Source organism: Pleurodeles waltl, chromosome 6, assembly GCF_031143425.1.
Source record: "Pleurodeles waltl isolate 20211129_DDA chromosome 6, aPleWal1.hap1.20221129, whole genome shotgun sequence".
NCBI lineage: Eukaryota > Metazoa > Chordata > Amphibia > Caudata > Salamandridae > Pleurodeles > Pleurodeles waltl.
The window spans coordinates 206,079,824-206,096,214 of record NC_090445.1 but is presented as its reverse complement, the minus strand read 5'-3'; the positions used below and the strand labels follow the sequence as shown (position 1 = coordinate 206,096,214).

The 16,391-nt window shown below is 41.4% G+C and overlaps 1 protein-coding gene across 8 annotated transcripts in view; it reads left to right on the top strand.

Annotated features, from left to right (window-relative positions):
• The window catches only part of MPP2 (MAGUK p55 scaffold protein 2), a 382,718-nt gene that overhangs the window by 146,546 nt on the left and 219,781 nt on the right, over window positions 1-16,391 (top strand). For all 8 annotated transcript variants that reach the window (XM_069237839.1, XM_069237838.1, XM_069237836.1 and 5 more), the window contains 3 exons: window positions 9,950-10,102; window positions 11,948-12,097; window positions 12,771-12,998. In XM_069237839.1, the coding sequence (XP_069093940.1) occupies window positions 9,950-10,102; window positions 11,948-12,097; window positions 12,771-12,998 (531 nt within the window). The remainder of the gene's footprint in view (window positions 1-9,949; window positions 10,103-11,947; window positions 12,098-12,770; window positions 12,999-16,391) is intronic.

Here is a 16,391-nt window from a genome sequence, read left to right as displayed (position 1 = left end):
ATTGAGTTAAGAATACTAAATCTATTCTTCCCTAAATATACTTACCTTAATACAGTGATAGATAATATTGTGGATTCGATACATTGTGCAGGTCGGTATTTTGACTGCGGTATTGTGACATACAATGTAATTAAGCAGTTTTGGTGGATAATCACCAATTATATTGTATTACAAAATTTATATAGAACTTACTACCCTTATGCGGGGTGCAGAAGCACTTGCCTACATGGGTAACATTCTACAACGTATAGGATGTTTGCTTGGAAGTTTGTTGTCTTTGTTTTGAACCTGTGTGGAAGTGTTCCCATGTTGTGTGTGAGGACCATGGAGGTGCACCTATTGTATTATGGGATGAAGCACATAGCAGTGTGATGGATGAAGAAGGGTGAGTCACGCATGCAGTTTATGGTTTTCAGTAAGTTGGCAGCTTTGAGCAGCTGTGCAGGTTCCTTTTTGGTTTTTCTTATGTTCATAGTCCACTTAACTGGGATGCCTAGTCCCAGAGCTTTAGATTACATGGTAGTAGAAACAGTGGGTAGAGTTGGGTTAGTTGTCAGATTGTTTGTACTTCATTATTGCAACGGTTGGAGCATGCTATGCATTTATGACTATACCAGAAGATGGTGACTGCCATGCCAAAAGACTTGCAACTGTACTTCTTGCACTAAATACAAATATTATATTGAAGCTATAATTTGCTCTACAGGAACTACCAACTGAGTGATTTTCGCTAATGCCTAATGGCATGTTGATCAGTCTAAAAAAAACCAGTAAAGATATATTTTGAAAAAAATTAAGTTGCCCATTATGAGATATTTTGCTTAAAGTTTATGGTCCTGAGCAGGTATAGGTTAAAGGGAGAAGCAGTGGAGAGAGCTGCTGGGATGGAATTTCTTAATATAATCTCAAATCTGATTGTCAATGGGAGATGCTTAAAAGTGGCCATAACATGGTGCTTGTTGGGTCTTGCAATGTTGGACTAAATTAGAGTCCTCCGTTGACCAGCAGTATGTGGCAGAGTTCTTCAGTTATTCTGTGCCTGCTCAGTAGGTGATGGGTGGTCTATTGCTGTGGACTGGTATTGGTAATGGATGTGACCCTTAGCGGTTTTGTCTTGCATGTGTAAGAGTGTCAAGCAGGAAAAGGTAATTATTAAGCAATCTGCATGAAATATAATTTACTGTTTGACTGTAGAGTGTTGTGGTAGTTATTACTTTTAGTGTGGGCTACAAGGCTGGCTTTAGCGCTGGTGACACCCATTGTGACACTCTTTGGTGGTGTTCTCCGCTGCCCCCTCCCAAATAAACCTCCTTCTCCATGAATTTCCTCACTACCATGCTCCACCAGTGCCCCTCTTCTCTCCATATCACTTCTCCCACATGCATTTTATTTGTTTTGTAGTACTGCTCATACCGGTGTTTGGTGTCAGAGCACTTTACAAAATAAGCACATTATGCAGAGCCAAAGTATCATTGTAAACCAGTGCATAGGAAATGTTACATAAAACAATGAGGATTATACGATGTCGGAGTCACATGTTACCAATACTAGTAAGCAATATATTGTAAGGGTTTTTGGTCTGGAGAAGCACAAACTTGAGATTTGAATTGTACCACAGTGGTTGGGTTAGCTTTACTAATAAGAATGTATTTCTACCTAAATTAACTCTTTCAGAAACATTAGGATAAAGAAGAACTGGGGAAAAACAAAACATTCTAACCTATACCACGCAGTTTGCATGCAGCTCTTTGATGACAGTTCATAGATCACTGTGCTATATTAGGGTTGTAACTTATGAACTGCAAATAACAAAAGGTATGACAAAAGCAGTAACCCACTGAGCTATCCACCTAAAATAGAGTTCAGATTTGCGTGGCACAAGTTCTTTGCAACAGACGTATTTAACCCTCTGTGCTACTTTATCATGAGAGGAAACTGCCACTAGACAAAAGATGTCTGGGTAGCAGAGAGATTAATCGCCAAAGTTATCCTAACATTTTTATTGCAGTCTATAACCTGCTGGACACACAAGAAACTCTGCAGCAGGTGCTTTTTAAACTGGTGTTATTTCTAAACATGGCGTCCCCCGATGTCAGCGCCAAGTGCAGCTGCACCAGTCGGACCACCCTATAACCAGCTTTGGTGGGTTATATGTTGTATAGTAATAGCATTATATAGCACTTATTACCCTTGACGAGGCACTGTTGTGGTTTTATGCTGGGCAGCGTGCTGCTACAGGCCCCAGAGTTAGTGGGGTGTTTTTTTGTAGTTAATGTTGGTCATTGGGATTCGTTTTGTGCTCCACAGTAAACATTCAGTGCCTTTACTCCAGTTTCTATGTGGTAGTTTACATAAGTAGTAATTAGATGATCTTTAGTGGGAGAGGGTGATATGGGAATTTCACAAATTGATTGACAGTATTTGTAGATGAGCTACCTGAGATCAGGTATTGTTAGGGTGCAGGGTTTGACTTTAAAAGGACAGGTTGTGATCTTTGAAATAAGATGTGGGCAGTTTGCAGAGATGTAGTTGTAAGGATTAAGGAAAACATGCATGTGATGTTGAGTAGGCTGCACTTAGAGAGTGGAGGGATGTAGGGAATGGAAAGGAAGTAGCAAGTTATATGAAAGAACAAGTATTTGTAATGCAATGGGTCTCACATTTGCTTGAGTTAGAGCTATTGGCATTGTAAATTCATAACTGGGCTTTTCTCGACACATAAATTGGTCAACCCTGCCTCATATTTTGGTATTTTCCTGTCACATAATTCTAGTGGCCCTGCATATAATTGAAGCACTTCTGTTTATCTTCTTCCTCTATCTGCAGCCAAAAATGAAAAGTTGCCATTTAGCAAAAAATGTGCCATGCTAATTCCAGTAGAATACCACTTTCACCACCCCACCATCTATGTTGCTGGCTGGCTAACACAATTCCCCCCAAAAAGATACAAGACAGCCATAGAGGAGTAATGAGAGAAATAAACTAGGAGGGTCGCCCAAACATAGCAGGAGTGTTCAGTCATAGTGCAATAAGGATGTTAAATTGGCCTGAATCATTGTCATAATTGCCATAAAGAGAGATTAATGAAACATATACAATTATCATATAAACCCAATAAAAACCTTTATCAGAAATAAACGTTTGGCATTAGACTGTAATGCTGAGAACAGCTCCTAGAGGACACCACAATAAAAATAGCATTTGTAAAAAATATAGTCATGTAACACATATAGTTAGGCCCTAGAGAGGATAATCTCATGAAAAGAGAATAGCAGAAAGTAATGCACGGTAACCATAAATTTAGCCCCTAGAGGGCATAATGTAATACAGATTTTCAGGCCTAGCACAATATTATTACAAAACAAGGCACTTAAACCAACAACTACTCCCAGCTGTAAAATAAACGTTACAGCCATGAGAGCACTTAAAAAGCCACTGCATGGTAGGTGGGCTTAATATTTTGGGGTCCCCACTAACCTAGTGTGCGGCGAGTTTCCTTGAGTGTAGCAAATATTGTAGTATCAGCTCTACTGCTGTTTCGGAAGAGTCCCTTTGAGGATCTTGTGTTTTTTACATAAAGGATTTATCAATAAGTGTTTTTGTGAAAGCTATGGTGCGCGAAGGGGAGAGCCAAAAGAAATTACTCTGATTAGGTAACAGTGTGAACAATGTGACCAGCGCTTCAATACCACCGAGGGAATTAGCGCTGTGAACACCATGGCCGCCATGGAGCACGAAGGGGAGAGACAAAAGAAAAGAAAAAGTTTGCCCAGTCTGAAGTACATTGTAAATCGTGCAATAATCTATGTACCAAGGTCAGTCTGCAAGATGGTAACAAAACCGCCCCAAGGTGGGACAAACGTAAGACATTTACCAATGATATCAATGGATTTTTGAATGGCAAGCCCACAAACGAGTGGAAGTGATGGGTGTGGTTAAAAGCCCAAAGGATACTTACAACAGATTGACCTAAAACTAAGAGTTGAAATTTGGAAGTTATAAGTCAGAATCAGTTTTCATGCAGAGCTTTTCGTAATATACTGTGGAGGATTTTTGAGACAGCATAGAAACCTGTAGAACGAAAAAATAAAATTATGTGCCTGTGTTCCAGTGTCACTGTAGATCACGAGGACACCACTGTTCATTCACACCACCATAACCCATGCATAAATGGTATTAAAATAAATATTGTTTCTTTTTTACCATGAAATCCGATGGAAGGAAAACACAAAATAGGTACTTTAAATGGTTGTGCTAGAAATTCACCTCTCCTTTCCCTCTGATGGTCAGGGTGGGATAAAGGAGAATAGAATAGAGTCTGTTTATAGGGCAGGGAGCTCGGGCTGTTTCTAATCTGAAGTACCCACAACATAAGCACAATGAAGTGTGAGATCCTGCATCTGACTGTCATTCAGCCTTCTTGTAGCAGTAAACAGACACACAAAAGGAAAGGCCCTGCCCAGGAACTTCTTCACCTGAGAAATAGAAACTATAGTCTCACTCTACACACCTCCCATTTGCCAACCTGGCAGTGCTGAGCATGAACAAGTAATTAGCAGTCTCTCCCTTACGAGGCTTCAGTGAATTTCCAAGGGCAGACCCATCTTCATTCCTTCCCAATCCAGCGTCTGATCTTAACCCTTAAGCCATAGGAATACAGACGAATTCCCCATTTGCACTTGTCTAGAAAGGTGATCAGTGGCAGGACATCGACCCTCATCTCATACAAAGCTTCAAACATAAAAAAACCTGATGTCAGATCCCAGCTTCTCGGCTTGAACTGTGTGCTACATCTCATTTAAGGAAAATAAGCTTCAGACAAGTGCCATGAATGCTAAAGCAATGCACGCATTAGCATTCTTTCAGCATGCCCCTAAACATGTGTTAAATCAACCACATTTAACCCTGAACTGAAGATTTATTAAACACATTTTTGGAGCCAGTGTGTTTTCAGGCCAGTCTGTTTTCCAGCATATTTTGAGACAGGTGCCTCGTACACCAATATAAACTGAATAGGACACACTTTATGGACATCCCTCTCAATCAATCACCACAGCCGATGACTTATTTCAGTTTTGTTGAGTATTCTTTGGACTTCTCTCTGTGGCAGCAGCCTTTCAGTGCTTAATCGTCCATCTTTTCAGAACTGGTAATGACATTTTCAAGTTCCAAAATAAAAACACATGACAAGAGCATGGAAAAGGTTCTGAGTATACCTGAACATGTTGATGTAACTTTGAAGAAGTACAAGTGCCAATTGTGTTCTATGAGTATCGGATATTTAGGTCATTTGGTGCCCAGTCAGAGATTCCAACCTCTTTCCAGTTTAGATGAAGCTCTGATGCTCATATCTTCCCCAGATCATTAATAAACTGCAAACAGTTCTAGGACTGTATTGATTTTATTTAAACTTATACAGGCATTTGTGTTTGTCTGGTCAAAAGCATGCCAAGTAACTCAACTGGATTAAGGAATCAATTATTCAAGCCAGTGCTCTATAAATGTTTGCAAAAGATTTCGATTGTCACATCAAAGTTGAAGTAATTAAAAGTGGTTTATGAGCAGCAATTAAACCAATACGTACAGGCTAATGAGACCTTCTTATACTAGTATGCATGCTTACAAATGAAATGACTGATAGATTATTATCCCAAATGGAAATCTTTGAATCATGTGTGTTAAGGCAAATAGACAATGTGTAACCTTCAATAAAAAAAATAATTGCTAGATTGTATATGGGCAGTCAATATATGTCGACCATTTAGATTAGTTAGGCAGTTTTAATTATGCTTTGTTCACAATCTGCACCTCCAGAAATGACCAAACAGCTAGGATTGTTAGACTCTGCTTTGTTTCAAGGCTACATTTGTGGCAGCAAGAACATTAGAGCAGGCTAACCTAGGCCATCTACTGAGCCAGAGAAAAATTAAACCTAACTGAGGGAGTGTTTGATTGCCTCTTCTCATGTGTTAGGGTAGCATATATAATATAAGCAGTGTTTGACACAAGGAGTGGATAAGTGCTATCCGAGAGGATACAATGAGGGAAAGAGGTAATAAGATATGTGACTAGTGGTTAGCGGATGGTTTAAGACCCTTTTTGAGCGTACCCCTTTTCTGTGGATGGAAGAATTGCCCTTAGGGGAAGATAGGTTTCTTCATTCACTTGTGTGAGGGATAATATCACTGACACTTTTCACTGGGCACGTTTAGGTGTCATTCTTATGAAGCAGAAAGTTTAGCATATATGCTATAAGAGTGGCACTATTGCAAGAAACATTGCACTAGCAGAATATCACCTCTCTTGGACATGGAAATACCTGAGCGATCTTGGTTTAAATTAGCAATTGATTTCTTGGAGTCTGTTCAAGTATTTACCCAAACAGATCACTAAAATGTCATGATTGACTCTTGCAATAAATGGGTCAAGAATAAATGTGTAATCAAACTGATAATCTCGGATCATAGATTTCTTGAATAGTGTGTTTGCAAGAGAAGGCCTCCTGTTGCAAATTCTCTCCAACAACAATTCCAATTTACCTCTGATAGAAGGTGGCACACAACATGAAAGAACCACTCTATCATTCAGGGGTACAACAGATTTGTAGAATACATTACAAAGTTAGTCAACAAATAAACACCTGATAGTTGCCTTGAAGAAATCTATTTTTCAGAACTGGATTTAGTCAGAACTTTTGTGAGCTTGTAGAAGTGTGCTACATACATTCCAATTGTTTACTCCTTTCATTCTGGTAGTTTACAGCTGGTTCTTATGTGTTCTGCTTCGATAAGAGAGTGGGTGGATAGCAAAATTGATAGTGAACCTTTGTAAAGGAATGCTTCAAGTAATACTGTAGCAAGTTAATCCACAGCAAAGAGAAATTAAGATGGCAGGAAACCTGCATCCTACTCAAATATGCTGTCGGTTATTTGGCGGTGGTAACCCATCCGTGTCTTGTAATGAATGGGATGTCAAAATTTCAGCTGTTGTGGCTGATGTTAAATGATGGAATTGCGAAGCATTTCATCATCATTAAAGCTAGTTTCCAAAGAGTCCAGAAGGATAATCTCCTCTTTGTTTTAAATTGTGTTCTCTTGAGGCATTCTGATGGAAATTTATTGTGGTTTGAAGAATGGTTTATTTCCATTTCGAAAGGATTGTCTTTTCATGGGTGTGGAGAGTGAATTTCATGGATTTTGAAGGATAGTTTCCACGTGTTTGAAAGGACAATTTCCTTTTCGTTTGATGTAATGGCAGAGGAGGACACCTGACAATCCTCCGTGCTGTCTCTAGAAGGAAATGTTGTGCTTGTGTTAAGTCTGGGCAAAACTTGAGTAATTACCTTTGTGAAAATTGCTAGAAATGCCAAAAACATTCTGCAAAGGTATGAATTACTAAGTGAAATTGCGTTGAACGCATTAAGTCCAAATTGGTCCCGAAGAGGCATTTCACACAAAAAAGAAGTTAGAAATTGCATGTAAAGCGAACAACAGCTGCTTGTCTTCTCAGTGTTTCATTTCTTCCATTATAGTATTTTTAAGGCAAATTATGCTTATGCAGCCTGTATAAATTTCAGGCATTAGTCATAATAATCGTACATAACAAGCCGTAAATTATTTAAGATTATACCGGCATAAAGGAAACTGCACCATGACTTAGACTCTATTCAAACATTCCCCACTGGCCGCGGACACTTACCTGCTGTGCTGGAGTAAATATTACCTTGCACTTACCCTTTGTCAGGTTCCTTCAGTTTCCTGGATGATAGTTCCATTGTTTTATTTGAAGGATGTTTTTCTTCCTGACTTAAAGTAATCTTCTGTCATGTTTTTATTTACTGTGCTTTTTGCCAGATTTGTCAAAATGGGATCTGAACACCTTTTCATAGTTTTAAAGAAAGTTATTGTTATTGTGACAGAAAAGTTCCCAGTCATGTTAGCGGTTTGCAGAATCATTGCATGGTAAACCTTGACATTGAAGTGTACTGAGCACCAAACTGAACGTAGTGAGCGGGAGCCTTGGGGAGCTATGCAAGAGTGGTAATGTGAAGGACCATCTGCTAGATCCTGAGAGCTCCAGCATTCAGGTGCTCTATCCAAGCAAACACCGTTACCAGACTCCATAAAGTCTGCACCCCAGTGTGAAAAAAGCCTAATACCGCAAAAAATGTAATATAGAGACTACTTTGCTGCTAGGGGTTTTACCAGAAGGCAGCATCAGTCACACTGCTGAGCTACACGTCAAGGAATGCAATACAATATAGCGTATAGCAGTGCTTGCCAAACTTTTTAGAACCACAATCCAAATTGTAGAACAAGACTTCGCAAACCACCCAGATTCAATGTACCTGAAGAGGGCGATGTTTCAGTGTAACTATAGCATTGTGTCGTAGTGCACTGTCGTTTACAGACAGCACATTATCCGTTGAAGAGGGCCACTAATTAATGACATATGATACTCTAAGGAAATTGGGATATAGTGATTATCATTTGTGCGTCACCAAGCAAAGTGTCCTGATTTGTTTGGATCCTGTTAAAATCCTTGTTTCCATCACACGTCAGAAATATAAAAAAATATATGCTTTATTTTTTCTTTTCTAACTGCTGAATGTGTACAGGTCATTTACCGGTATTTACATTTTGTTGTGTGTTACAAAAAAAAGACACCCTAGCCTTTCATACTCCCTGTACCGCAGTAAGATAATTCACTTTACTTTTCTTTCTCTGACTGCAAAGGTGGCGGAGTTTCTAAACACCAATCCCCATGTTAAAAAATAAGCAGAATTTTTCAGAAGACATAACCTGACATTTGACCTCTGTATCTGAAGCGCAGCAAATGTAACAAGATAAATACAGAAATTAAAGGCATCTTTAGTTATTGCTTGGACTTTAACAACCCACCAAAAATCGGCTCTTGGGAAACACTGCCGTAGAGCAACAGCAAACTTCTATGTCATTTAATCATGTGTTAGTGTACTTCTAGTCTCATTTAGAGCTTGGTGGACAGGAGCACCTCTTTAAAGTAGCGGCGCCTCTGCCTTACCAAACCTGCAGTACCTCAAGTGGGATTTCCCTGCCATGCTGGATTTAGCGCAGGGTGTCCCTCACTGGTTTTCCCTGCCCAGGTTCCTGGCAGTCCTAGACACAAACAAGTTACAGTTGTCCTCACGCAGAGAGACAACTCCCTGTGATGGAGCCTACTGGTCCTTTGCTTTACTGAAACAAGTTGCCATTTAGGCAGATCCAGACTGGCCATTCTGACATTTCACCAATAGGCCGCAGGCTTGGGCGGTGCCGAGCTGGATGGGCTGCCATGGCTCAAACTCTAAAGTCCCAGGATCCCATTCTAATCTCAGACTCCTGCAGCGTGGGGCTCGTAGAAACATTTTTGTTTCCGGCCCGGACTCAACATTATGAGTTTATTTCAATTAACAAAAGGAATACAGAAAAGGAAACAAACACGGCACATAATTTAGCTCTTCCTTCAATACATATGCAGCCCTGGCAGATGCTCCGGGGAAACAGAGACCCCTCCCGGGTGGGGGGCGAGCCCCCCACCCGAGGGGCAGCAGCCAGAGACTCTCTTGACCAGGCAGGCTGCTGCCCGCTACATTTTGTAAGCTTTATATCCTCGTTGCTCTAAATAAGATACCAAGTGCTTTTTAAATTCACAAGTGAACACTAACACAATAACATTCACTCACTGACTCACTCACACTCATATACACTCACTGACTCTCACACTTAACCAACCCACTTATTCCTATTGACTCTCACTGATACTAACTCACACTTACCCAGACTTGATCAGCCTCATTGAAGCTCATTCGGTAACTCACTCATGCCTATTACATCTCGATAAGTGACATCAAGAGGCATTTCGAAAGGGAAGATGGTTCCGGGGGGCGAGTACATCTTTTTTCAGTTCTGTTCTTCTCCTGCCCCTCCAGGCCCATGAACGACTGGAGGAGACAAAGCTGGAGGCCGTGCGCGACAACAACCTGGAGCTGGTACAGGAAGTGCTTCAGGACATCTCCCCCATCTTGGACCAGAACCGCACCGCCGCGGAGCTGGCTGGCATCCTCCAGGAGCCTCACTTCCAGGTACAGGGAGCAGGGAGGGGGCATGTGAGATGGGAGAAGAGGAAGTTTGAAAAAAACAAAAAAGAATGAAAATGAGAAGAGTGAGGGAAAGGGGGGAGGGAAGAAAAGCCCTGTTCATGGTGGATGGAGGGAAGAGACTAAGACGTGTTTGAGGCTGATAAACATGTTCGAGATATGGGGATGTAAAAAAAATCTCATAATTTCCTTTCACGTAATTACACGAAATTCCGGGAAAAAATACTTTAATTTACATGAAATATGCCTGGCATTTATTTTAGTGTGAAATGAGTCCTTGTGTCCGCATTTCGTACTAAAATACAGCAGCAAAAAAAGCAAGTGAAGCGAACAACAGCTGCTTTGTGGTAGATCGTGTTCCGGCGTTCCTGCGCTTTAATTGTGACATAATTATGCAACGTGGTGTAATTCAGTGCTTAATTTGTAAATAAAAACGTGCTGGTGCCCAAAGCCCTCCTCTTAAACACGCGGCTGCTGCAATTAAATGTGCGAGCACGGAATACTGAGGCGGCGTAATCCTGAAGCCATCTCGGGCCTCTTCACTCCATATAAAGCCACTCCCTGCCCCTTCCGCTCACTCTAGCAGCTTTCTACTTTCTCTCTTTGTGACGCTTTTTTCGGTTTTCTCTTCCTCAGTCTTTCCAGTATGCGTCTTTTTCTCGCAGTAAATGCTTTAGGCAGAAGAATAAGCGCCGGACCTCAAAAATAAGAGCCGGTGCTCAGCACCGGAAACAACAAGCACAAATTAAGCACTGGTGTAATGGCATAATTTTGGGACGTCTGAATTTGGCCTAATGCGAAATTCTCAAAATTCTGCGAATTATGTTAGGGTAATTAAATGTAACCAAGGCCTAAATAGTACGGCCTCCCTGTATGAGAGAAGTGCAAAGAAGGAGTACGTAGGCCGATGATTTTACATTGGGGGGGTGAGAGTGGGGCGAGGGAAGTTACATTGCATCTACTTTACATCCTCAGATAGTAGCAGCAAAGTGTTTAGCGAAACCTGCTTGCTGAAAGGACATGGTAAGCCAGAAGAGAGTGTTAAAATGATTGAATCAGAAAGGCAATGAGTTTTAAAAAGATGGAGTAAGGCAGGCAGGTAATGCTTGGGGATGAAATAAGGCAGGTAGGTAGTTTGAAGCCTCATCTGCAGCATTCACAATTGTTTTGAATCATTATTGCATCATCCGGGGTGTAGCTTCAGGAGAGTGTTTGGAGTGTTACACCCTCCCTAATATTTGTATTTTCTGATAAATAGTTGGGTACAGGGGCTTTCAGACGGGTATGGTGTGGTGTCTGTCGGATTGCAGCTGGATTTTTGCATATACACACCGACAAACACACACTGTAAATCTCTGTTGTGAAAGTACTCCAAATTATGGTTATTATTCAAAATGTTGTGTTTCTTTCAATTAGTACTCCTACAGATCTGCATTCGTCTCCTTTCCACTGTCCATTAGGCCCCTCCCATGCTCCATGCTTGTGATATAATGTATTTTAACATTACATGCCAGTGTGATTGTTGGGAAATCTGAAGCTCACCACCCCCCCCAACCACCAGTCTTAATGACCAAGCTACACCCCTGTCCGTCATGCTGTCTCTTTGGAGACCTCATATTTCTGCCCTCTCTTTTGCACTATGTTCCTATTCACCCTCTATTTCCCGCTATTCCCTGCTCTCTAAATTGCCCAGCAGTCCTGCTATTTTTCTCTGCCTCTTCTCGTGGCATTGCCCTTTTCCTTTTCTTCTCTGCCCCAAACCTGTTTACTTTCTTTGTGGACTTCTTGTTGTTCCAGCAGTCATTTATTTCCCTGCTTCTCTTTTGTCAGTCCCTGCTGGAAACACATGATTCTGTGGCCTCAAAGAGTTATGAGACTCCGCCCCCAAGCCCTCTGCTGGATTTCACATTCAACAACCAGCCAGTGCCACCCGATGCTGTCCGCATGGTGGGCATCCGCAAAACGGCCGGTGAGCATTTGGTAAGTGGAGATGGTGGCACTAATTTTACTGAACCCTGGGGAAATACTAATTCCATAAGAGACATCTGACTGGGCAAGGGGGGAAATAATAAAAAATGTCAGCAACAGAAATATGTCTGGAGACATGGAAAAAAAATGCTCCAAATAGATATTGTTAGAAGATGTTAACAGGGGTCACCAGGAAAAATATTGGTGTAAGATCCTGACTAGCAGATTACCAATATGTGAATTTAACAGGAAGGTAGGTTTCATGATTTTGAGGCTGTAAGAAGTAGTAATTTTATCGAGCTGATTGTAAGAATGCACATGCTCACTGGAAGTCATGGTGGCACATTGACAGTACTACTGAGAATCAGATATAATGTTAGGTTGTATTGGTGACGGAGGATATGGTTCCAGGTAATAAGCGAAGCTAGGAAGGGCTGAGTAAGAATTCGATTAATAGCTGATGTCAGAGCGGCATCTTATGGGTATTCCAATGTTCCTAGGGTCAATAACTGAAGCTTTTGTAGGAAGGAGGAGTCAATATCTTTATGTTCAAAAGGGGCCTTTGAGATGGCGGGTTGGGTTGTAAGAGAGCCGGAGCCATTGACCAGAGTTTCTGGTCACTTTTTTTGTATTGTTGACATAATGAACAGGCCCCTGAACCTGCCTTGCTCTGATGTTTTCACAGGGTGTGACATTCAGGGTTGAGAATGGGGAGTTGGTCATTGCTCGCATCCTTCATGGAGGGATGATTGACCAGCAGGGCCTGCTCCACGTTGGAGACGTCATCAAGGAGGTGAATGGCAAGGAGGTGGGCAATGACCCCAAGGTCCTGCAGGAGATGCTGAAGAACGCCAGCGGCAGTGTGGTCTTGAAGATCTTACCAAGCTACCAGGAGCCTCACCCGCTTCGGCAGGTCTGTAATTGTTTGTAGGATACAAAGGTCTCAGCCTTCAGGCTACGTATCATACGAACACATTATGTGAGATGGTGTCATGGATTTGCTTTGAATTGTGTCTTTATGAAAAAGGACCATCTGAGTAATACCTCGGTAAAAGTAGAAGGAGCACATTTTAGTTGGTCCTGCAAGGTGCCCAAAAGCACTCCCAATATGTGAACTGGAAAAAACAAGGGAATGTCCTTGGGCAGGAGGTCGGACTCGCTACGAGACGCGTGATCAGATTTTAATGCTGTAGCTGCAGCACTTTCTTCAGTTCAGCATTTTTGTCAACAGAGAAAACTTTAATTGGGTCACTGCATTGAAAAAGACGCCAGGGGCCTTGTTTTCACTGAGCCACAGGGGTTTTGTTGTCAGCATGTACGAGGAATGATCTATAGGTCGCAGTGACACCGTGTGTAGGAAGACAGAGAGATTATCGCAGTAGCATGCAGATTATTTTTTTAATCAAAAGCAGAGTTGTACTGACTATTAAAATGTGCTTTTGCATAATCAGTTGATTTGGTATGCACGCAAATGTTGAGGTGCAGGCAATACTTCAGAGGTGAACTACATGGACGTCAATTCACCAAAATGCCAGGGGTATCGAAAGTGACATCACGCGCCATTCATCAGAATGCCAGGGGTAGTGGAAGTGACATCACTCGCCATTCAGCAAAATGCCAGGGGTAGCGGAAGTGACATCACACGCCATTTTATCTTCACTTTCACTCATACACAAATCCTTACACATACACACACATTCACTACTACCACTCATACACACACTGTTTTACATAAGCACACTCTCACCCGCAAGCATAAACACAACATACATTTAGAAGTGTTTTCTACTTACCTCAGCTATCAAGGAGGGGTCATATTCCAGCTGATTGTAATCCATTTTTTATTACACTTATAGTAAATAATAATACAATATTAGTCACTATTAGTGTAATAAAAAACTGATCGAAAACAAGGAAGTGGAGCCCAAGCAACGTCTGTAAGGACGAGCTGCCTCTGGGTTCCTGCCACAGCTTTTGCCACCTCTGAGGCCAGGGGTCGCAAAAGCAGTCCCGGGGGTCGCAAGGGACAAGCCAGGGGTCGCAACTGCGACCCCTAAATGACGTCCATGGTGCATTATAGACAACAACAGTTGATCATTTCTTCTGTCACCTTTCTCTCGAACCTGTGTTCCAAATTGGCCAGGTGTTGACATCTGGAGATGTTTTGTCATCAGGGACATTCTAATGAATTTAAAAATTGCTAGTAGTGATTGTATCCAGCTTGCCTTCCTTCATATCGTGTTTTGAATAGTTAATTATTGCAGTAACTCAAATATATCACAGTTGGGATATGCCCGCAATTATTGGGAGGAGAGCATAGAAGGATTGTCAAGGGGGGCATGGCAGGCATGTGAATCACTGCAGACATGTCACTAGGGCCCTCATTATGAGTGGCCCAGTCCCGAACGAGATAATTAAGAGATGCTCCAGGGATCGGAATTCAACAACTTTGATAATTTTTGATTACACACGAGCTCAGCCCTGTAAAGTTAGACTTGCATGTGAATTTTGTTGTTTACAGCTCAAAAATGTGCATGTCCAGGCATTCTCCCCCAATAAATGTCAGCAGGTCTGACCGGCCAAAATGTACTTGAAGATACCTCAGCTGAAAACAGTTACAAACTGTTAATAGCTGCTGTGTGTAATGTCGGAGAAAAAATAATTCGTACAGTACCACCTCCGAGAAAAAGCCCTTCTAAACTGTTTAATTAAACTTCCAAGATGAGTGGCACATAGCATTTGTTAGTTGGCAATTTATAAAATGAGAAATGTTTAGAAATTACTGGTGACATGCCTTGTTTAAGACAGAAATGCCATTAATCTTGAAGATTGGGTTTCTGTATTGGCTTTTATCCAAGGTTTGAATCGGTTCCTTCCCCTCCTTCCTCTGTCCCTTCCCACTTCCTATCACTGGGTGACATTAACCACTTCACTGCCAGGGCTTTTCCCCTCCTGTGCCGAGCCTTTTTTTGGCTATTTGAGGCAGTTCGCGCTTAGGCCCTCATAACTTTTTCTCCACATAAGCAACCCATGCCAAATTTGCGTCCTTTTTTTCCAACATCCTAGGGATTCTAGAGGTACCCATACTTTGTGGATTCCCCTGAAGGAGACCAAGAAATTTGCCAAAATACAGCAAAAATGTCGTTGTTTTTTTTAAAATGGGAATAATGGGCTGCAGAAGAAGGCTCATGGTTTTTTCCCTAAAAATGGCATCAACAGACTTGAATAAGAAAACCCAGTTTTTCAACACAATTTTGACATTTTACTGGGACATACCCCATTTTTACTATTTTTTGTGCTTTCAGCCTCCTTCCAGTTAGTGACAGAAATGGGTGAGAAACCAATGCTGGATTCCAGAAAGCTAAACATTTCTGAAAACTAAAAAAATTCTCAATTCAGCAAGGGGTCATTTGTGTAGATCCTACAAGTGTTTCTTACAGAAAATAACAGCTGAAATAAAAGAATATTGAAATTGAGGTGAAAAAAACAGCCATTTTTCTCCACGTTTTACTCTGTAACTTTTTCCTGTGATGTCAGAGTTTTTAAAGCAATATACTGTTACGTCAGCTGGACACTTCTGGTTGCGGGTATATACAGGGCTTGTAGATTCATCAAGAACCCTAGGTACCCAGAGCCAATAAATGAGCTGCATCTTGCAATGGGTTTTCATTCTATACCGGGTATACAGCAATTCATTTGCTGATATATAAATAGTGAAAAATAGGTATCAAGAAAACCGTTGTATTTTCAAAATGGCCACAAGATAAGGTGTTGAGAAGCAGTGGTTATTCGCACATCTCTGAATTCCCGGGTGCCCATACTAGCATGTGAATTACAGGGCATTTCTCAAATAGACGTCTTTTTTACACACTGTCTTACATTTGGAAAGAAAAAATGTAGAGAAAGACAAGGGGCAATAACACTTGTTTTGTTATTCTGTGTTCCCTCAAGTCTCCCGATACAAATGGTACCTCACTTGCGTGGGTAGACCTAGCGCCCGCGACAGGACATGCCCCAAAACACAACGTGGACACAGCACATTTTCACAAAGAAAACAGCTGTTTTTTGCAAAGTGCCTCGCTGTGGATTTTGGCCTGTAGCTCAGCTGGCACCAGGGAAACCTAGCAAACCTGTGCATTTTTTAAAACTAGACATCTAGGGGAATCCAAGATGAGTGACTTATGGGGCTCTCACCAGGTTCTGTTACCCGGAATCATTTGTAAACCTCAACATTTGGCCCCAAAAACACTTTTTCCTCTCATTTCAATAACAGAAAGTTCTGGAATCAAAGAGGAGCCACATATTT